General features: G+C 42.9%; 1 protein-coding gene across 1 annotated transcript in view; it reads right to left on the bottom strand.

Annotated features, from left to right (window-relative positions):
* Positions 1 to 256: 256 nt before the first annotated feature.
* The window catches only part of LOC111965129 (OTU domain-containing protein 7B-like), a 30,736-nt gene continuing 7,496 nt past the window's right edge, over positions 257 to 23,496 (bottom strand). The window contains 15 exon segments of the mRNA XM_070444009.1: positions 257 to 5,453; positions 6,361 to 6,439; positions 9,601 to 9,718; positions 10,566 to 10,637; positions 10,640 to 10,715; positions 10,838 to 10,905; positions 10,908 to 10,963; positions 11,169 to 11,202; positions 11,205 to 11,245; positions 11,247 to 11,272; positions 11,398 to 11,525; positions 11,941 to 12,042; positions 12,234 to 12,461; positions 12,693 to 12,875; positions 13,306 to 13,528. Of these exon segments, the coding sequence (XP_070300110.1) occupies positions 3,975 to 5,453; positions 6,361 to 6,439; positions 9,601 to 9,718; positions 10,566 to 10,637; positions 10,640 to 10,715; positions 10,838 to 10,905; positions 10,908 to 10,963; positions 11,169 to 11,202; positions 11,205 to 11,245; positions 11,247 to 11,272; positions 11,398 to 11,525; positions 11,941 to 12,042; positions 12,234 to 12,461; positions 12,693 to 12,875; positions 13,306 to 13,390 (2,775 nt within the window). The 5' untranslated portion in view covers positions 13,391 to 13,528 and the 3' untranslated portion in view covers positions 257 to 3,974.

The following is a 23,496-nucleotide window of genomic DNA, read 5'->3' on the forward strand; positions in this document are numbered from 1 at the left end:
GATAAATGTACTGGACTCCAGTACCATTTATGTTTAAGTAGTCTGGCCACGAGAGATTTGAAATCAATACTGTCACAATTACATCATCCTTAGATCAAGATAATACCAATTCTCACCTTTCATCCAACATTGTACATCCAATGAGTACATTGAAAAACAGACAATCCCTTTTCAATACATCTCTGTAATACCTACCATACATTTGTAACCCCCCAAAAACAGTCAGAAACGGAGTAAAACATTTGGATTGCCACCATGTTGTTGAAATACAAATGAGAATTTATTCAAACAGTGCAAAAAAAATAAAAATAAGATGTTCTTTCCATCCAGATTGCACTGTCACAGCCTCTCCTCTCCAAACGTGAAAGGAGAGAGAAAAATAAGGAAAAAAACAGGTCAAAAACCCAGGACAGCCCAAATCAGCTCAAAATAATTCACAAATTTGGTTAAATGGATAGTCATTTACATGCAACAGTTCCAGTCCCATGCAACTACAGTATCCCATGTTCATGTTGCTGATGACAATTTTGTCCCATAGAAATGAGAGAAAATGTACAATATAAAAATAATGGGTCAGTTACTTTGTAAAACAAATTCAAAGCCATCTTATTCCTAGAGGGATTGCAGCAAGAGCATAGGTTGAAAACACCAACAATCAAGTATTGAATCATTACCGTAATGTGTTAGCATTGCATGGATTGGTGGTGAAAAATAATGCACACGTAAAATTCAAAATAAAAACAAACAAATAAAAGCCAGTCTGCTTGACACATAACATACTAAAAGTTCCTCAACTAAACATTCCAAAAGAAAACTTCTGGAGAAAAAAAAAAATCTTACTATAAATATTCTCAAATCATATCGTCAGGTCAGCAATGAGGAAACTAGTTTGCTAATGAGAAACCTTTGAGTTTAGGAGGCTCTTTTGTGATCAACCTTGACAGCCAAACTGTCCATTCTGGTGAATACTGACTCCTCCATAAACCCAGGCTATTACAAGCTTATATTCCACTCATTTTAGCATCCGTCAATATAGATTATCTTTAAAAACATTGTAAAACTTTGGGTTTACAAAAATAACTTCCAACATATACAACCTCGCTGGCATTTGTTTTTTTATACAAAAATGTTTGCAGTCTATAAGTCAAATGTTCAAGATGTTGTCTGTAAGCCATCCAATTCTTTAAAAAAAAATTGAGTTGATGTAAGCTAATATTATTACATTGAGAGGAGAAAGCACACACACACACACACACACATTTCTTAGTTATCCATCATCTTTCCATTAAAGATGACCTCTTGTTTGTGCCTTATGAGCTGCAATTTTTTTGTTGCAAAAAGGTTTCATACAGCGTAAGCACACACACACACACACACACACACACAGAGAGAGAAATATTGTTTTGGATATAGCATAATGGTATTGTGGGGAATGGTTGGTTCCAATTCAAGATGCACATGCCACCTCGAAGTCATGGAGCATCCCTTGAAGGGTGACTATTTTGAGCCGCATGTTTGAACTACATCTCAAAAGACAAACATTACTTAAAGTCCCTCATACCCTTGGCAAATTGTATTTTTGGAAATAAACTCAAATCTTAGTACCCTTGAAAATTGTTCTCTTTTGTATTTTTGGTTAAGTAGGGCATGGAAACTTCCAGGAACATTGAACACAAATACAAGAGCGCCATCCATTGGGCAAGGCAGTGAATTGCATACAGATATTCTCACACCATTGTGCTTCAAGTGAAAAGACTGAACGGCTCTTTATCAAGTCAGGAAGATTGGTCTTCCTCATGAGTCTACATGGCTCATTGGTAATAACACGGCTTGGATGAGAAAGTGTTAATACATTGGTGATGAGAAAAACAATCAATTCCTAATCTGCAAATCATTGAGAGTAACATGAGACCAAGACGGTATCTAAAAAATGTGATATGTTCCAATCTCCAGAATTATTATTTATATATGTTTTTACATTTGATCTCTAAATCGCTTTGTTCTGAACTTCGAACAATGACTACACGTCTGGATGCAAAATTAAAATAATTAAAACAGGGGCTTTACACTGAGTAGGGTACAAACATACCAGAAGAGAAACTGCAGCAAAAACGAGTAGTGTACACCTGATGCACATTTTGTAAAACATACAAACAAGACTGTAATGCCACAAGGACAAGAGACTGAAAAAGGCAACTAGGAAATAGAGTTAAACCACAACACTGGCACCAAAAAGCTGTACCCATGGTAACTGAATCCTTAGAGAAGGGGTTCTAGCCCATGCATCTGCCCTCCCGCAAGTAGAGGTGGCAGTGTCTACAGTTCTGACATGACCTAAGGACAACATAACAGTCAGATACCTTCAAAACGGTAACAAAATGTCTACGGACATTAGGAAAGTGCTTGAATTTGTGCAGAAAGAGGTTAAGCGACAGGGGTCAGTCACTTGTTTGGAATCAACACAATGCCCTCAATAGGACTTGAAGGGGAGTTGGGTTAAACAATCCAACTTGTTTTGAATCGTATCAATGGAGTGTCCATGTCAGGAATTTGAGGTTTGCCATAAGCAGGAATTCACGAAAAGTTACATGAATATTTAGACCAAAGTAACACAGCCCTAAGACGAGATTCCAGGAAATACCTGTTACCTTTCTCAGCCACAAGAGAAGCAGAGACTAATTGACAGTTACAATGTAAGTGGACAATGTTACAATGGATAGTGTCTTTTTCAAGCAAAATGTGAACGTTTATCAGTTTAGCATATACTGATTACCTTGAGGTCGAGCTGAAATTGCGAGGGGAGTTTGTGTTTTGAATGCCGGTTTAGTAGTGTTGGATGACCCGAAATGTACCAGCATATTATTGAAATGCCTCATTTTCATGGTGGAYATAAAATGACAAAAACAAGTCAGGAACAGTAAGATTCTAGCAACCTTATTAAATAATGTATATTAGTCATTCGGAATATCTACCACAGTACTCTGCTATGTTTGTTCTATAATTGATACTGGGAGATATCTAAAAATGGTAGAAATGTTAAAATGTACTTGACTGACATCTGGACACAATATGGTTGGGACAAAATGGTGAATTTAGATTGGATGGTTACTTTGCCATAAAAAGCATCTTAAGGGTGGATAGGGCTATCTGTTTGCCTGTTTATATTTGAGATTAACTTGTATAGAGGGGGTCTGTTGCATTCTGGAACGTTAGCAGCGCCATTGCAGCCCACAGAACAGCAACTACTGTAACATAATACTGTGGTTTCAATTTGCATTACAAGAGCAAGGACCAAAGCAAAAGAAACCCAACTACTCATCAGGAAAGAGCTCCAATCATTCCCAAGTCATACATGAGCACCCGGTAACAGTAATGCCCTAGGCTAGTCCATCTGCATACATCTCTAACCCTCTGGTTGAATAGACTAACAAGACATCGAAGGGCTGATTCATATGTTAAAATACCACCAATTTACAGGGCCAAATATAGGTTGTCTCCACATATAGAGGAGTGATAATCAAGAAGTTTCAGGTTGTGCTTGTGCAGTGTTAGTTTGTGTGTGTAATGTGGATGTAAGAGTGCGTGTATCGCCTGCCGTATACATTCTCTCCACCAGGAGGAGACAGTTGCGAGGTGACAAGGGGACAAAGCGGAGGAGAGCCTGAAGTTCTCACTCTCTCTCACACACACACACACACACACAACACACAGCCTGCATAAGAGCCACAGCAAATGTAAGAGAAGTGCACAGTCCTATTGTCTGACGCCCGCCGCAGCAGCCGCCAGCCACCTTCTCTCCAGTCACTGTACCGATCCTGTCCAGGACGCTCTCCACACACAGTGTTGCCTTTAGAGAAGGAAGTGATGCGATGAGAGGGCCAGGCTCTGTATCGTCCTATAGCAGGAAACCTCATCCATCAGTTTCCTTGTGGTTGGTGGCCACACAGCCAGTTCTGGTCAGCCCGTCCGTTCGTTCAGAACCTGTGGATGGCCGGCTCCGTTTCCCTCCTCTTCAGCTCCTCTCGGTAGCAGCAGGAGCAGTAGTTGCCCGTCTCGGGGTGTCCGTAGTAGTTGCAGCTGGGCGTCCGGCAGCGGCTGGACTGGAGGCTGGACAGGCCTCCGGCGCTGCCCAGGGAGTAGTGCCTGACCGGGAGAGGCCCGCTGCGAGGAACATCCAGGCCGGAGCGCACGTCCCGGAATCCGTTAGTGTAGCCCCCGCCTACAGGCTCTGAGGTGGGGTAGTCTGGAGGGTCGTGCTCGGGGAGGTATGAGGGTGCGAAAGAGGGGATGAGGCGAAAGGGGCTGAGGGGTACCGGTGCCTGCGGGGGGTGGTACTGGGGGTGAGGGGGGCCCTGCGCCATGGGGCAGTGGCGGGGGAGGGTGGCGTAGGAAGGCAGACCGGGATAAGACGAGGCTGGGGAGCCGCCTGCAAGCTGGCGCCGCGTCTCCATGTAGCCGTGCATGTGTGGGTGCTGAGTAAGCGGGACGGGGGCCGGGGAGGGCGGCTGATCCATGAAGGTTGGCCGGGGGATGGGCACCACGCCAGAGTAGAGCGAGGGGCTGAACGAAGACGACTTGAGGTGGTTGAATGTGGGCGGTGAGTTCTCAGCCGGCTCTTCTTTCGCTTCATAAGTGCGGTAGCCCACCTCTGTGCCCATCGTTGCCTCCTTCTTTGGCTGCTGGATGCCGTTGGTGCTTCCTTTCCGCTCTGCCTCTCTCCGCTGCTGCTCCTGCTCTACCCGGAAGCGCTCCTCAGCGTCAGACAGGTAGCGCTGGATCATCTCCTCCTGGAAGGGCTGGCGGTTGCTGGTGGTGAGCAGGCCAGCAAAGATGAACTTTCTCTCTCCCTGCATGGCCGCCCGCAGGATGCCCAGGCTCGCCTTCACGTCGGCACTGTACTTATATGGGTCACACTCTCTGCTTCCGCCGCCCGTGCCATTCTGACGCTCGCTACCCGACGACGGCGAGCCCTTCCCAGAGTCCTCGGAGGCGTGGGCCGAAGGCGAGCTGTCCTTGCTGCCCTTCCGCCCCCTCAGCGAACTTTTCTTCTTCTCTGTGCCCTCCTGCTTGGCCCCGCCTCCTGCATTCTTCCCCGTCATCAGCCCGCCCACGTTCTTTTTCAGCTTGCTGCCCAGGCTCTTGCCGAAGCTGCCCAGCTTGTTTGCCACAGAGTCAGCCCTCTTCTTGTCTTTGTCTTTCTCCTTCTTGGGCTTTTCCTTTCCCCCCATACCCGTCGTCAATGTTGCCGAGCTGTTACTGGACGAGCTGGAGGAAGAGGAGCTGTTCTTAGTCGACACACCTCCACCTGCGCTGGCCGCCCCTGCTGTCGTTATTGCATCACCGTTGGAGCTGCTGCTGACCGACTCCTTGTCGGATTCTCCTGAGTCGGGAGGGGTGCGGGCGTCCTCTCCTGCAGAGGCGGTGGGGGACTCGGGCTGRGCCAAAGGTGCCTGCTGAAAGAACAGACACACCGATGATGAATTATAGAGAAATAAAAAAGAAACAGGGAGCGGGTGTGAGTGTGAGTGATGCAGAGAGCAACAGAGAGATTAAGAGCAGGAGTGAGAGGTGCAGATGACTCGGTTCAGGAAGCTTCTTTGCCATTTCTATAGATTCTATTGGAAAATATACATGCTATAATTGGAGAGGGTGGAACCTACAATGAAGATAATGATGACACTCTAGTTCACACAATGGACAGTTRTAAAAACGGTCCTCTCTGCCAAGCCAGCCCCATAACCGTGACAACCGAAGATCTAAAGGTAACACCAACGTCCTCGTTTTTATTGGAAAGTCAGAGAATACCTCAGCTCTTCAACAGCGATCCTATTGCTACTTCTCACTAGAGGTTAACGGTGAAATTGCCATGAGGTTGATATCCTTTCTAGCTCACAGCATTAGATTGGAATGCACGAAAAGGCCATTCAAACTATTTAGTGTGACGTCATTTTATGTGTGGTTTGTTTTCAACATGGGGTTTGTGAAGCAGAGGGAATGACTACCGACTAGAACAAAACAGAAAATTACAACCCAAATAATACCAGAAACCCACACAGTTATGTAACACAGTAAATAGCTTATCTACATATCTCTCATATAATCTTTTCATTTCAATTTAACCATCCATTACAACATTCTAAAACGTAACCAGGTAGGTAACATATGATCCAAGCTTCACATTCACGATCAATTTAGAGGGGGTGTTCAGGTATGCTATTGTTACAAAATGATCTGCAACCAGGGCTGAATCCAAACCGACAACTCAAATGGTCACTTAGTCTCCCATTGACATCAATGCATGACTGAGGGAAATGTGTTAAGAGTTAGGATTCTCCCTTAGTGAATGAAAACAAAATATACCTCACAGGGCAGGGGCAGCCAGGTGACAGTCATGTAGCTGTGTAGCAGCTGGAGTTTTGCCTCCAGGGACAGGGTCACACTGAGGGAGGAAGACAGACAGGTCAAAGTTCAAACGGAGGGTGAAATCGCCTCGTCATGACCCTAACAGTAACACCATGTTGGGTGAAACATTTAGAGAAAAGGTCTGCTTCCCAGAATATTACATGCATCATTTAGAGAAAGGAAAATAAGAACTAGGCTACATAAGTGATGTCTGGTAACATGCAGGTTATTCAAACTATGCTAATGGCGTGGCATCTGTTCAAGTCTTGAGCCCCAAACGGCTCAGCTGAAACTATGTAACCTTTCTTAATGCATAATTAATATACCGTGTCAGAAATGTAGCCAACATGAATGCATAATTGTGCAGAGCTGAAATACTAACGCCCCCATACAAATGTTTCTATAATCCATTTTCAGACAAACTTCAGAAAGTATTCATACCCTTTGACTTATTCCACATTTTGTTGTGTTTCAGCCTGAATTCAAAATTGATTAAATCTCACCCATTTACACACAATACCTCATAATGGTATACCACACATTTTTTGAAATGTTTTCTAATTTATTGAAAATGAAATACAGAAATAAGTGTTCACACCCGGGTCAATACATGTTAGAATTACCCTTGGCAGCGATTACATCCATGAGTCTTTCTGGGTAGGTCTCTAAGAGCCTTGCACACCTGGATTGTACAATACTAGATTATTGTATTCTTCTAACTCTGTCAAATTGGCTGTTGATCATTGATAGACAGCCCTTTTCAAGTCTTGCCATATATATTCAAGCCTATTTAAGTCAAAACTGTAACCAGGCCACTCAGGAACATTCAATGTCATCTTGGTAAGTAACTCCAGTGTATATTTGGCCTTGTGTTTTAGGTTATTGTCCTGCTAAAAGGTGAATTTGTCTCCCAATGTCTGTTGGAAAGCAAACTGAAGCAGGTTTCACTCTAGGATTTTGCCTGTGCTTAGCTCGATTCCATTTATTTATATCCAAAAAACTCAATAGTCCTTGCCGATGACAAGCACACCCATAACAGGATGCAGCCACCACCATGCTTGAAAATATGAAGTGGTACTCAGTGATGTGTTGTGTTGGATTCGCCCCAAACATAGCGCTTCGAATTCAGGACAAAGTTAATTTCGTCGCAGTTTTACTTTAGTGCCTTACTGCAAACAGGATGCATGTTTTGGAATATTTTATTCTATATATGTATTCTGTACAGGCATCCTTCTTTTCACTCCGCCATTTAGTATAGGGGAGTAGTGCTGAGAAATGTTATGAAATGTAATTATTATTATTTATTTTTTTAAATAACTAATTGACCAATGTTGGTTCAATTATTTGAAATCCATTTTTTATCCCCCTGTGAGCTCAACGCACACATTGCAGTTTCTCTAGAGATAAATCGGATCCAGCATGAACTGAGCAATGTAGTAGTGAGCTGTAGTTTCCAGCTGACAAATATTTTGGTGCTTAAAATGTGGTAATTAACACACCTGTGTGTCCTTTGACACTATATAAACGAGTCACCCCGCAGTGTTTTGTCATTATACCCTGATGAAGACAGCTTGTCTGTCGAAATGTTGGATTTTAGGTTATTCAATTATTGCATTCCTAGAGTGTGGGGCTCTCCTTTCATTTTTCAAGTGTTCTATTCCGCTAGCCAGTACCTCGCCTAAATAGGTGTGAGTTTCTTTCGCCTCTAAATTGATTACAATGACCATAAACCATTGCACATCTACTTGTCGGTCTGTGTTTCTTTTACGCCTGCTACAGAAGAGACAAGAATGCTTGATCGTGAGGGGACATAGAAAGCAGCAGTTGCTTTGCTAGTCATCTATACCTGAAAATACAGTAAACAGCAGTCATAAAAGCATGCCTTATTTACTTTGAAGAACTACAAATATATATTAAAAAAAATAGGATTTTTGTCTGACAGTTTAGGCAGCAGCTCTACAGAGATGAAGACTTGGAATGAAATAAAGCCATAAAACAAATGTAATATACACAACTGAAATATTCTAAAGTAATGTGAATAAATTATGGTTAATAAATTATAAGCAGTAATGGACAGTCACTACCATCATGAGACTTTTTCTCATTGTTTTATTCTGTGTTACAGCATTCAACCCAAATAATCTAAACTGAAAAACGTGATTATTTTTTACTAATCAAACCAAAACGACCTCAAAAACACCAATCGCTCAGCACTATTGTGGAATTCTATCACTATTGTCCGAAGTTCTATCACAGCCATTAAACTTTAACTGTTTTAAAGTCACCATTGAAATCCCTGAGTGGTTTCCTTCTTCTCCGGCAACGGAGTTAGGAAGGCCGCGTGTATCTTAGTCACTGGGTGTATTGATACACCATCCGAAGTGTAATTAATAACGTCACCATGCTCAAAGGGGTATTCAATGTCTGCTTATTTTTTATTTTATTTTATTTTAAATGTTTCTACCATTTGGTGCTTTTCTTTGCGAGGCATTGGAAAACCTCCCTGATCTTTGTGGTTGAGTCTGTGTTTGAAATTTACTGCTCGACTTAGAGACCTTTCAGATAATTGTATGTGTGGGGTACTGAGATGAGGTAGTCATTCAAAAATCATGTTAAACACTATTATTGCAACTTATGTGACTTTTGCACATTTTTACTCCTGGATTTATTTAGGCTTGCCATAACAAAGGGATTGAATACTTACTGGCTCAAGACATTTCAGCTTTTCATTTTTTATTAATTAGTAAAAATGTCTAAAAAAATAATTCCACTTTGACATTATGGGGTATTGTGTGTAGGCCAGAGACAAAACCTCAACTTAATCCATTTTAAATTCAGGCTGTAACTACAAAATGTGTGGGGGGGGGGGAAATCAAGGAGAGTGAATACTTTCTGAAGACACTGTATTAATTCCATTTAAGTTATTCTTGTACACCATTCCAGTTGAAACAGCAAATCTTAATCCAATGGAATAAATATCCAGCTATTTTTATTTCAGGCTATTTCTGTATTCCCCTTGTTCCAATCATAGAAGGCATTTAGTCCTAATCTCACTCTCACTGACAAGCATTTCTCTAATCTGGTGCAGGGGTCAATCCCTACCCACGGATACTAGGTCATATGAGGACATAGTGACTGTGTGTGTTTTTGGAGGGGGTAATACAGACCCAATTTGAAGTGTAATGATTCGGGTCATACCTTGCCAACATGACATTATCTGTGTCATCCTTGCCCCATTCCCAGTCCTTCCCAGGGTCCACTGCAAAGTGTACAGGCAGCATTTTGTGTTCCGAGTCAGTGAGAGGGATCACAACTGTGGGGGAGAGGGAGCAAAAATGATCAAAGTAAAATTAAAGGCATTCTTTCATTCAGCAATTGTCATTCAACTGATGCAAAGTAGTAATTAAAGAGGGCTGTAATGCCCAATTTCACCTCGGTTTTCCTATGCCTCATTAAGAAAATGGAACTGAAAAGACAAGATTCGTGTCTTGGAGGCGTACTTTGATGTTGGTCATGGGGTGAGTTCATAAACACTGGCAATCTACTCCAATTAGTACTCTGGTTTGAGAGTCCCAGAATGAAGAATAATTAATGAATTTACAAATGACATACACCCAGTTGACATGTTTCTGTAAAAACTGGCTAAAAATGTTTTTATTGTTGCCAGTATGACAGTTAGTCACTAACCCTTCTAGATAAGAGAACAGTCTAACCAGCTCTTCTAGGGTGAGTAAAATGGTCAGAGGAAGGTGTTCTCTCATTTGTGTCTGGAAATAGCTAGCAAGCTAGCCAACTTTAGCGTCAGTGTTTGACTGATGTGAGGTCAGAATGCTACTCTTCAGTCGGAACGTCAAGTCAGTGTTATTTTACGAACAAACACTGTGTCAGTCAAGGGAATTACTTGAATTCAAAACCGAACCTTCAAATATTACAAAGGAATCAGAGATGTCACAGGTAGCCCTAATCTCAGACTTTTTCATTTTAGAAAAACATTGACGTCCAAAAATAATATATTTTTTACACGTTAGTCAATTTTGGGACTATTATTGATGTGCAGTTCCTCTAATTTCCACTTTGGTGAGGTGTAGTCTATTCAAGTGGCCCACTTCACTATGAGACATGTTGGCGTGTTGTAGTAGGCTGATGATGGATGCGTAACATTACCTTGCTCTTTGGCGCGCCCTTCTGCTCCATGGAGACGAGGGCAGAGAAGTGGGCCTGGTCGTACGCCAGACTAAGGGCGAGCGATGGCACTTGGCAGCTGGCACCTCCAGGGGCAGATAGATCCCTCCGAATGGATGGGGGCAAAAGCTGGTAAGGGAAGGAGAATAAATTTAGCATAAAACATCACAATCCATTACAACACTAAAGTTCATAAAGCACAGTTTAGGATGTAAGGCAGCCAATTGGTAATATCAAAATGTGTCTTCCTACCCTCTCCTCCAGAGTCCCTGAGCATGGTGTCTGCCACCACTACTATGGGCCTCCTCAGGACATGGGCAGGACGAACACGTGGAACTCCTCCAGACTCTCGTACACAGGCTCCTCTGATGACTCCGTCCTGCACATAGGAAACAAGGGTCAGATCAGAAACACACAGGAAGTGACATAGGTAGCCACTATCTAACATTTTCCTCTTACTATCTTAGTCTTTGTTCCAAACAGAAGCATGAAGGGCCTGTAACTCATGTGGTGCCTCACTCTTAATATAATAGTATACACACTTAACATAAATAATGCGTGTGAGGTGTCCGAGCAGGTCTTACCCATTGCTGCCATTGGTGCTGTAGTGTATCCTAGTTCACTGGAGGCCAGTTTTAGCAGCTCATTCCACTCTTCTGCACTCCTCCTCTGTGTACACCAGACCAGACTGTGGACACATGAACAATCACACATCGAATGCTAGTACTGGTTAATTGTTAACAAACTGAATGGATTGGACTGTAAACAATCCTTGGACTAAGTTTCACATGGATCCATCCTAGGATTCCCCACCTCTTTATTCTGCATGGTCTGCTGCCACCTCCACCTGCGTCTCAGCGACTCCCTCTCCTGGCCGTGGTCCATCAGCGCATATAGAGACTTCCGCAGCATCAGGTCGCGGTCATGAAAGCCCACACTACCTGCAAGGCCGTAACAGGCACATAGTATACACAACCATCCCAAAGAAAGGAAAAGCAGTGGTTACATCCAAACCTTACTCAAGGCAAAAGGCAAGTTGCTTGATGTGGGAGTTCTGTTCTTAATTAGCCTAAGCTGCCATTATGGGCCTTAGCTTCAGGAATATCACAAATAACGGCCCATTCTAAGGATGGATTACAAGGCATTTTGCATACAATGTTTAACTCAATTGGGTCCTAATTAATTGCTCTGGGCTAAGCCTCTCCAGYAGGACACTGCCGCTTAGCTATAATGTGTACCACAATTATTCAAGTACTTACTTTCAGCTAACAATGAAGCTCTCATCATTGATTGACATAGCAGAGTATGACCTAACACGTTAGATTTGGATCTTGTTTGAAAGGCTATGACACTCACCCAATGACGCTGCATGCAACAGGCAGTTTCCGTCCCCACTCGTTGCCAATGGCAATAGACTCTGACAGTTAGGTCCCACCCGTGTCCACCAATTGAGTCGGCCTTAACGTAAACAGAACAGTCACTCGCGGTTTCACTCACACTAAAAACAATTCAGAAAGCACGTGTAGTACTGAGAAACTACGGTGTAGACGGTCATCTACACGACACAATKAACAAGATTGCCTCAGAAGTGAATAAAGTCATTTATTTGTAATTGGTGGCAGCAGTGGGACCCGTGCAGTTAAACTCACCGGCGTGCTCTAGGGCCACCATCATAGATTGCTCAATGAGGTCCCTCTCGATGAAGCCGCGGAAGTCGTCCCGGTACACAGTAAGGTCGGGCAGCTGGAATGTGCACAACGGAGTGTCCAGAAGGGGCTCACTACTACAGTTGCCAGTACTGGAGACGTGTGACCGTGCCAGGGACACGATGGTAGAGCTGGCATGGGAGATGCCTCTCGATAGACGCTTCTCTGTGGCTGCGGAGGGAGGTATCACAAAAAAAGAGAGGAGTTTAGGTTAATTATGGGAAGGGGTGGGAAAGAGAAATTGGACACGGGGAAAGTATACAACGAAAAAGAAAAAGTGAATTAACGAAACAAAAAAAGGAGAGGGTTCTAGTTTATCACAATGAGGAGAACAAGAGGACAACAACAGATAAGTGGTTGTGAGTAAGTGACATTATGCCCAAAATATTATTTTACACTTACCATTGGTCTCACCTTGCAGCACCTCCTCTTGACGGTGCAGAAGGGGCCGTCCCACCCTGGCCATCTCCTTCTCCGGGGCTGGGTACGTCCTCTCCTCAGCAAAAGAGTATGACAGGTTCCCAGCATGCACCTGTCGCAGCTGTTCAAAGTCACTGAGGGCGGCGGTGAGATCCCAATTCTTCCCTGCAAATGAAAAGGACAAGTCAAACCTGACCGAAAAAGCCAAAGCATTCTATGAAAGTCAGATCCACTCAACAGTCATTAGTTTAAATATTTACCATATGTCAACAGAACCATAGCGACTGTTATCTTATGTAAAGGCCACTGACACATTCCGTTGCTTGAGTAAATATTTGAATTTTGAGCACGTCTTGTCTCTCACTGCTGTATAGCTACTGCAGTGCATTACATTTTTAACCCATATTCTTATCTGCAACTTGTGCTGCTGCTAGGCAACAAGAGTTGAGTCTCTTCTGGATTTAACTTCCTCCTTTTACATGATAGCTTACCTAACCAACAGCTCTAACTGGGAGGTGCACTGCTCAATTTATACCTCTCACTAGCCGTTGGCAATAAAACCATCTATTTTACCCCAGAATGCCTTGCAACTCACCCTCTAGCAGGTCTCTGGCTAGTCCTGGTTCGGCTCCAGTGGAACGGACAAAGTCGGACAGGACTGCGTCCATATCCAAGGTCATGTGATCATGAATTTACAGGGTGGCGGGGGGCATCAGGGCAGAAAAAAAAACTGGGGACCCGCCCTCCCCAACAAGACCACTGGACCAAGGGGAAGGGGGAGAGGGGCTCTTCAACTTGCCTTACACGTCCAGCCAAACCTGAATAGAATCAAAAATAAGCAAAACGGATGAAAATGTAAACCTGATTTGGCATCAAACTATGATCCATTTGTACAGCATGCAGGTAATGTGGAATATAACGTTATAGGTCCAGGAAAAAGGATTCAAGTGTGTTAAATGTAATCTTATTAACAGCTAACACACACAAAAAAAGATAGAACATAATCCCACTGACCCTTTCATAGTACCCATGTGTAAGCCTGTTTTGGTAAAGGGCAACATCTCTGTGGAAAATAAGTTTCCTGTTGACCCCTATGCCTGGCCACATCTCACTCACCCATGACCACTGTTGTGGTAGGCTGCTCACAGAGCCGTTGAACAAATTAAAAAAGGTTTTCACATTTGCATTGAATCATAGCAACAAGATAACATGTTGGGAGGATGCAAATGGGTCTCTAGGTTGTTTTCTACCTACACAGCACACTCCTAACTACAGTGCACAAAGAAGTCTCATTTAGAGAGTCAGCACACAAAGGGTCTGGTGTACTCAAACAATGACTGGGGTTTAGAAAAAGTCCAAAACTACAGCAATCCATAGGCAATAGAAAGCACATGACTAAAAAGAGGCATAGCTGGATCAGGCAAAATGTCATGTTACTATGGTAACAATGACAGGTTTTCAGAGAAGCAAATAGCAATGTTGACCCCCATCGAGACTGGGGAACAATAGCTTTTCTACAGATGGGCTATTGAAAGGAGAGATGCAGAGGGCAATCGATACAAGTGCAAGGACGACTAGATATGTCCCTGACAGAAATAAGATAGGCTTCTAGTGTCAACATCTCAGTCCATAAGGCAGCCTAGTGTTTGGCTGTAACACTGTGCCAATATGTGACCTATAATACATCAAAATATAAAACAACATGTAAACGTTTGGTCCCATGTTTCATGAGCTGAAATAAAAATCCCAGAAATGTTCCATACAAAAACCKYATTTCTCAGATTTTGTGCACAAATTTGTTTACTTCCCTGTTTGTGAGCATTTCTCCTTAGCCAAGATAATCCATCCAGCTGACAGGTGTGGCATATGAAGATCATAATGCCAGATGTCTCAAGCTGAGGGAGTGTGCAATTGGCATGCTGACTGCAGGAATGTCCACAAGAGCTGTTGCCAGAGAATTTAAATGTTAATTTATCTACCATAAACTGCATCCAATGTCGTTGTAGAAAATTTGGCAGTACATCAAACCAGCCTAACGACCGCATGACCTCCACATTCGGCTTCTTCGCCTGCAGGATCGTCTGATCTGAGGGGGAGTGGAGGATGCTGAGGAGTATTTCTGTCTATAATAATTCCAAAATCATTTATTATTTTAATCGACTGATTTCCTTATATGAACTGTAACTGAGTAAAACCTTTGAAATTGTTGCATGTTGTGTTTATATTTTTGTTCAGTATAAATATCTGAATTGGGATTATGCTCTCTGAGCATACACTGCCTAAAGCAGTACTTCAACATCCATTGGTACCCTAGGATAAGGTTGGGCGATATGGCCAAAATAATATATCATGGTATTTTTTTTTTTTTTTTTAATTGACGGGATTTTATGCTTTAAAAAAAAATTAAGTTCTAAATTTGCTTTATGAGTAGTGCGTGACCCTAGGGTGGCAACACATACATTCTAAGTGATTTCAATGGGTCTTTTTTTCCCACCGKTATTTAACCAGGAAGGCCAGTTGAGAACAAGTTACACATACACAAACGTAGTCTCCATTCTGATTGTTTTGAACTGTTCAATTCAACTTCAACCCAAAAAGAAAATCCTAATTTTCATCAATTTCAGCGTTTGAGATCATTTCTACACTGTCATGTAGGGCTGTACGATATGGCAACCAATCTGGGCCAAATKTTTTAACCAAATGCTGCAATTTAGAGCAAAACACTTGGGTTAACTGTTGGAATCATGGAAATAGAATGTATATTCTAATTATATCGTTAGATTATAATAGTGGGCACTTTTAATACAGCGTTGTTTGACATAAAAACWAATGAAAATGCCAGGGAGGAGATATTGTGACAGGGTAAGCACTAAAACGCTGATAGGTGTTTCCTAGGGGTCCCTATAATCTTTGGCTACATTGAATGTTCTCTTAGCTACTTCATGTAGCTAACATATTCTTGCTTTGCGTTCACCTCTTCAATTTAGAAGATACTGTTGCACAAACAACATGCTGATATAGGTCTACACCATCACTGGTATTATCAGGCTGTATAGCTAATTAGTTACGCTTGCTCTTACTCAGTAAATKTATTAGCTAGCTAGCGATTAGCATTAGCGGCTAACAAGATTTAAGAACAACTTGCTAAGACAAACTAGCTGTCTGCAGATGTAAGAAACACAAGCTAATAGTGTAATTATAGAATGCTAGTACACTTATATTAATAAGCAAAGTGACAACTGCATCATTGTCATCAACATTGTTGCATATGCAGCATTGCCCATGCAGACTGGACGCAAGTGTCTCGTGGTCGAGGAAAAACAAATGCGCTCCTTGAGTGGTTAGATCTGTGTGGAAAGCGGCATAGAGTGGAGAGAGATGACTCAAGTAGCGAAGTAAACTATAAAAATGGACGTTAGACACTACGTATCCCATTTAACAAACCAAACATTCAAATACCKTTATARAAGGTAAAGTAAAAACCCAAACCGGTATGTGCATCAATACCGGTATATCGCAAAAAACGGTATACCGCCTTACCCTAGCGTACATCTTAGTCGGAGTCTAAATCCCCATTTCCCTTCTATCCTCCTATATGGTCAAATGTTCCACGTCTCATGTTACGGTTTTGAGGTACTGAAGTTCAAGCTGTGACTGGACTACCATCCTTGTTACCTGCAGTCATCTAGCCCCACCCATGCCTCAGCTCATCCACCCTCTGTTCTTGCCTCAGCTCTGACTCAGTGAACTCTTCACCACCGCACCTGATGAATCATGTTTTTAAAATTTTATTAACACCCATCCCTCTCTCTCGCTCTCCCTCTCTTCTTACAACAAAGGCACACCGGCAGGTAAGTGAAGAAAGTCAACAGGACAATAGGTCTTTCTAAACCAGAGTATTTCCAGTGCCCTCGTTCCAAAGTCGGCCACAAAAAAAAGCCTTCTTTGCAGGGTCTCCAACACACTTGCTGTGTAGAAATGCACTCTTGTTCACATATACACATCACATCAAGGCTATGTTCACATCTCTTCTACTAGTCTTTTCCCAAAGCCGCTGTAACACACAGCTAGGAGCTGTGGATAGGAGCCAGCCTACCCTTCTACAAAACTATACAGTGCCTTCTGAAAATACTTCCACATTTTGTTAYGTTACAGCCTTATTCTAAAATTGATTAAACACTTTTTGTTTTTACTCAATCTACACACAATACCCAGTAAGGACACACCAAAAACWGGTTTTTAGAAATGTTTGCTAATTTACAAAGAAAATACAAAACTGAAATATCAAATCTACATAAGTACTYAGAACCTTTACTAAGCACTTTTGACAGTGATTACAGCATCGAGTCTTCTTGCTACAACGCTACAAGCCTGGCACCCATGTATTTGGGGAGTTTCTCCCGTTCTTCTCTGCAGATCCTTTCAAGATATGTCAGATTCGATGGGGAGCGTTGCTGCACAGCTATTTTCAGCTCTCTCCAGAGATGTTAGATGGGATTCAAGTCCAGGCTCTGGCTGGGCTACTCAAGCCACTTCTGCGTTGTCTTGGCTGTGTGYTTAGGATTGTTGTCCTGTTGGAAGGTGAACCTTTGCCCCAGTCAGAGGTCCTGTGCGCTCTGGAGCAGGTGTTCATCAAGGATCTCTGTATGTTGCTCGGTTMATCTTTCCCTCTATCCTGACTAGTCTCCCAGTCTGGGCCACTGAAATACATCCCCACAGCATGATGCTGCCACCACCATGATCCACCTTAGGGATAGTGCCAGGTTTCCTCCAGACGTGATGCTTGGTATTCAGGCCAATCTTGGTTTCATCAAACCAGGGAATCTTATTTCTCATTGTCTTTAGGTGCCTATTGGCAAACTCGAAGCGGGTTGTCATGTGCCTTCTACTGCGGAGTGGCTTCCGTCTGGCCACGCTACCATAAAGGCCTGATTTGTGGAGTGCTGCAGAGATAGTTGTTCTTTTGGAAGGTCCTCCCATCTCCACAGAGGAACYCTGGAGCTCTGTCAGATTGACCAACAGGTTATTGGTCACCTCCCTGGCCAAGGCCCTTCTCCCCTGATTGCTCAGTTTGGCCGGGCGAGCAGCTCTAGGAAGAGTCTTGGTGGGTCTAAACTTCTTCCATTTAAGAATGATGGAGGCCACTGTGTCCTTGGGGACCGTCAATGCTGCAAACATTTTTTGGTACCCTTCCCCAGATATGTGCCTCGACACAATCCTGGCTCGGAGCTCTATGTACAATTCCTTCGACATCATGGCTTGGTTTTTGCTCTGACATGCACTGTCAACTTTGGGACCTTATATAGACAAGTGTGTGCCTTTCCAAATCATGTCCAATCAATAGAATTTACCACAGGTGGACTCCAATCAAGTTGTAGAAACATCTCATGGATGATCAATGGAAACAGGATGCACCGGAGCTCAATTTAGAGTCTCATAGCAAAGGGTCTGAATACTTATGTAAATAAGGTATTTCTAAAAACCTGTTTTCACTGTGTCATTATGGGGTATTGTGTGTAGATTGCTGAGGATTTTTTATTTGATTTAATCAATTTTAGAATAAGGCTGTAACGTAACCAAAACGTGGAAAAAGTCTAGGGTCTGAATACTTTCCGAAGGCACTGTACATCTGTTGGCAAGAGGCTGTGTGAGTATACTCAGCATTCAAAAGAGACAGGTGTTGAGTTGAGTGGACAAGTACCTCTGGCCCTGGAGGTAGGTCAGTGTTTACACTAGTGAGAGAAGCAGAAGCCAGCAACACAATATCTCCCTAGGCCCTGGCCTCCATACAAAGCCTCTTGTTGTGTTGACCTTACTGCATCTGATAAAGATAACTTTGACATGATTAGTTTGAGAAACACTATTACACCTACTGCTGGGAGTTGAGCGAACTAAGTCCAACAAATAATGATGTATCAACAGACAAGCTAGTGCCAATGCCTGCTGGTAATGTGTCGCTCTGTGAACAGAATGGACCCAACAGACCAGTGAAAGGACTTTGTTATTACCAGCCTCGAACATCAGCCATTCCTGTGGACGCACTCAGCTTCTGACGCATCAACCAGCAGGAGATCTTGACAATGAGGTGAGGGCCACAAAACTAGGGAAGGGTCCCACTAAATTATTAGTTGATGGCTGCTAGGGGTGATGAATCGACAAAGACAACAAATTAATGTCAATATTGTGTCTGCAAATATTGACAGCAATGTAAGAGAACCGGGGTTGAAACTAAGTCAGAATTTCCCGAAAATAGTTTTAATCCTGTTTAGGTTTTGTGAGAGAGACACCTAAGCAATCGCCTGACTAGCATAATGGCCCTGCTGCCAGCACAGAGCAGCCAGTGATGTGTGCAGGCCGGCCAGGCTTTTGTCTGAGAGGTTACATAATGGAAGCTGCTGCTAGCACGTGGGTGCTGAGCCTGGGAGAGGCCTGGATCACTGAAGCAGACATGGAGAGGTCACCACGGCCTGCTGCAGCCATTGTGTGGGCCCGTGGAAGATTCATGGAGGTAAACAAGGGATGGAGAGACAACCTCCATTACAGTATAGACTTCCAGCAGTGAAACAACTGCAGGCTAACCAAAGCAGAGACTTCCACRAGACTGAGAGAAGTCTAATTTAAGCATGTGAAGAACAGGCCTACTGCAAGTGAGTTGGGAGAAATTAGAGTTGAGTGTAAGCACAGTCAATGCGTGCTAATCTGACTTGACTAACAGGTTAGTAGAAAGCTAATGTCAGAAACCCAGAACCTCTGGCCAGCTACTCCATTTTAGGTTCTGGGTGGAGGACGGGGAGATCGTTGGACTAGTGTGAGAAGTGGATCCTGTTTGGTAGCTTCCCACTCCAACCTCTTTCGCTCTGCAAGCCTTGGGAAGTCAACGGGCCAAATACACCCTCCCATTCTGAAATTCAAAATAATGCATGGTCAGGTGTAGGTGAACCCCCTCAAAAATCATGATTCTTCCAAACAAACAGTGACACAAAACAAGCACAACAGAAGATTTGTTCCACACTATCCGTCACATCCCAGTCTCCTGACAGGCATTTTAAATGTTTTTTGTTGTTGTCACAAGACTAGTACAAACCTAAAAATCAAACACTGAATCAAATKAAAATAGAAATTAAGGATAGTGGTGCCGGACACATTTTGAATGATAAATTGGACCCAAAAGTGKCATGGCCTGAAATCATGACTCTAAATTATTAGTCACTGAAACAGCGGAGGCCTCCTTGGCAAGTAGTTTGGGGCCATGTTGGTTTAACACACAGCTACATAACCTGGGGTGTGAGCCAGCTAAAACAAGAGCTGCCACCCCAGCAGCTGAGAGCCACAGAAGAATACTAGTGATATCATTCCAAACAGGAATAGGTCTATAGAACCATTGCTTTAAAATTAAATCAGATATTATAGGAAGTGATCTAGCCTAAGATAAATGTTTAGCACAACAAGACCGAGAAAGACTAGGTTATCGCCTAGTTATTAAGGGCAGGACTACTCCAAATGCTTTGTCATGTCACATTGTGCAATCATGTAAGGTCACTCAATATGACCTACATTACTTAAGTAGGCTTACACCAAGACCTAGATGTGTTTTTTGCACTTGCTCCACTATAGGCCTAGCACTTAGAAAACCTTGCCTATCTAGGCCTACAAGACATCTTGCTCCACCAACTTCCATCAAGCCTGGACAAGAAATTAGGTTCAGCGGTACAGGCACTCTTTCATGATAAATCTGCATTGCCTGTGGTAGCGCACAGGGGGAGCGTCAAACAAACTGGTAGGCCCACTGCTAAGAAAGATGCACAGGTCTGGAATAACTGATATTTCAGAATTTTGGTGACCTCTGCCAACCCTTCACACAGTCGTATGCATAACTTGAAACAGTCTAACCAGGTCTTGTGTCTTGTAGTTGCCTAGGCTAGTTAGTGCTAGCCAACTTCTTTCACCAATTAGCAGGCTGGTGTGCAACTGTGGCAAATTTGGTTTGACATTGGATAGCCTATTTCTGGGGCTAGTAAAGCACCGTCAATAGATTGCGCAATGTAAATGGGACAATATTTTCATGTTGCACATCTTCATTAAAATGACTCTATCTGTATGTGCATTTTTACAATCTATGGTACGTTTGAGGTTAAGTCATTGAAATTGGGAGCTACTGACATTAAAATATTGTCCCAAGTAGGCCTACGTTGTGTAATTTACTGATATCCCTATGGGGCTAGTTGGGGACTATCGAATGTGAAACCAATTTGACCATGGACAATACGATGGGGTCGCGTACAGCTACGCATACCGAATTGAGGATCACTTGGGTGCTGCCAGCTGTGGACAGGATTGAAATAAACTTAACCCAAGGAAAACTGTTACAGTACCCTTTATTCCATTTTTTCCTTTAAAACTCACAAATCTCAGTTTTGGACAAGACTGACTATATGACCAAATGAGAATTAGCTTTTTAAGGGCAGTCATTCGTTAAAGTCAGCCCTCTATGCATCCTTACAAAATGAGAGTGATCTGCACTTCCAGTGAAGGGGGAGCAGGGTTGTTGGATGTCACTAGTGCCCAGCAGAAGGACTTGCCGTTTCCTGTTTGGCCCACTAAGTCATTCATCATGTGAAACATGAACCTCACTTTACAGTCGAGAGGGAGAGCAGCTAGAGCCTGAGGCCCAATAGGAAAACGGTAAGGCTAGCCACTGTACCTGAAGATACTCAGGCTTTACAATTATATTGTTCCATTGTTATCAACATATAGCCTTAAGTCAGCCTTTTCCAAAGATGGACAATTGGGTTGTTCTATTGCCATTTCATCCTCAGTCAGGACAAGATGATGGATGACCACATCTCTAAATRTGTCAGTTCTATTTTAGTTTAATCAACGTTTCCCTGTGATCTCAGTGAGTATGTAACACCTTCTCACCACCACAAAAATCACGAGTGATGATGTAGAAGGGCTGATAAGACAACCGAGGCTGTGYGAGTTGCGTCAGCGATRATAAATGTTGCCCAGTGGTAGGCCCATACCCCTGGGCTGGAGGATAGGTGGAGAGGGGTTAGGAAGTGGCACAGTAGTCCGAGGCACAGCAGCTCAGAGATGGCCAAAAACGCTGGAACAACAGCTTAAGCTATTTGGTTAGACTGATTTATGAACTTTATGAAGTGGCATACTAAACTGTCAACTATAGCCGGATAAGCTACTACTGTACTTGGAAAACCTGTATCGCATATAAGGCTAGCCTAATCACAGCTTTAAAAGAAAGAGCTAAATCTTATGAGCATGTAATAGCCCCAAGCCTTCCTTGTTATGTACTAATAGTCAGAAATAGGATCAAGAGATCATAAAGTGACTAAACAGAGTACAGACACTAATAGTCAGAAATAGGATCAAGAGATCATAAAGTGACTAAACAGAGTACAGACACTTCACAACTAGAGGAAGTCAAACAATGGTGTGATTACTGACTGAAGCTGAGCACACTAGCTCATTACAGAACTGCACCGCTACGTCTGAGGAGGCCGAGCTTGTCTGGCGCAGGAATTAAGTAAAATCAAGCCCATTTACCCAGTTCCTCCTGAGCTTCAGAATACTGYAACTACAGCTAAGCATACCGCACAGCAGCAACGGTCTTTGCTGTACAAGTCAGCATAACGCAGCTCAACTGAAGTAGCCTACTTCTTGCTTTGCATAGCTGCAGAAACATAAAAGGCAGGAGCCCTGGACAAAGAAGCACAGTCCAAGACTATAGGCTACACACTGCAAGGCAACGAATCGCAGGACATCATAAGAGACAGAGCTGTCCAACATTAGCCCAATGTCATGCTACGCTAAGCAACGTAACACCATGGGAGTCAACACAATGCAAATCATTGAGTGCCCATTAAACATGGCGAGGGAACAAAGCAATATCTGTGACCAGTCAGGAGCCGAGAAGACACTACAAGCCCATACTGTCGTTTCTGTTCCACATCTGGCCTTTACAAGAATCAATTTTATTTTTATTTTTTTTAATACTCCTGTTCTGCTAGCAAATTGGTGTATTACTAATGGTACCGTCAATGTTTTGTCCGTTTGGTTGAGTGAATGTGCTTAGTTCAGGTGGCGAGACTAATGTCTCCAATTTTCAATGCCTTCCAGCTCTTAGCCAAATCAATATTTAATTGGAGTTGGACCATTTTCTCTGGTCAAAGAACATTGTTTAAGCTGGTCATTGGAGAAAAWTCTATGAAATGCACAATTTGAGCTGGAGCATTTTCTGAGATGTCAGCCAATTGAACCATGAAAACTACTGATTTGAGTTTATTAGCGAAAAATTGGTTTTCCATAGCAAAACAAGCTTTAGTTTGGTGTCGTTGGCACATAGAATGACGGTTTGTATTGTGTTACCAAACTTTGCATCTGCTCTGTTCTCCCTTCTGCAAATCGAGATAGCAGACTAAGCAATATTAGCATACTTAAATTAATCTATTTGTAAGAACATAGCTAGAAGTTCACATCAACAACATCCCATCTGAAGGAGGCTATCAAACAAAGTTGCATCAAAGAATGAATGGCCTAAGGGGATCCCACGTGTTGTCTAAGCCTGCTGTAAGCATTCAGTAACGCTGGTTCCCAGTCTTCCCTCACTCCTTAAATACTCAAGCTTCTCATTCCATGTGATAGCTAACTGTCGACMATGTATGTTCTACTGTGAAAAAAAGGGAGACTTTACGTTTGTATGGTTTATTACCACAGCTAGAAACGCATACAGAAAGCCAGCCCCTTATCTGCAAGGTGCCAAAATTACAAC

Source organism: Salvelinus sp. IW2-2015, linkage group LG6.1 (assembly GCF_002910315.2).
Source record: "Salvelinus sp. IW2-2015 linkage group LG6.1, ASM291031v2, whole genome shotgun sequence".
NCBI lineage: Eukaryota > Metazoa > Chordata > Actinopteri > Salmoniformes > Salmonidae > Salvelinus > Salvelinus sp. IW2-2015.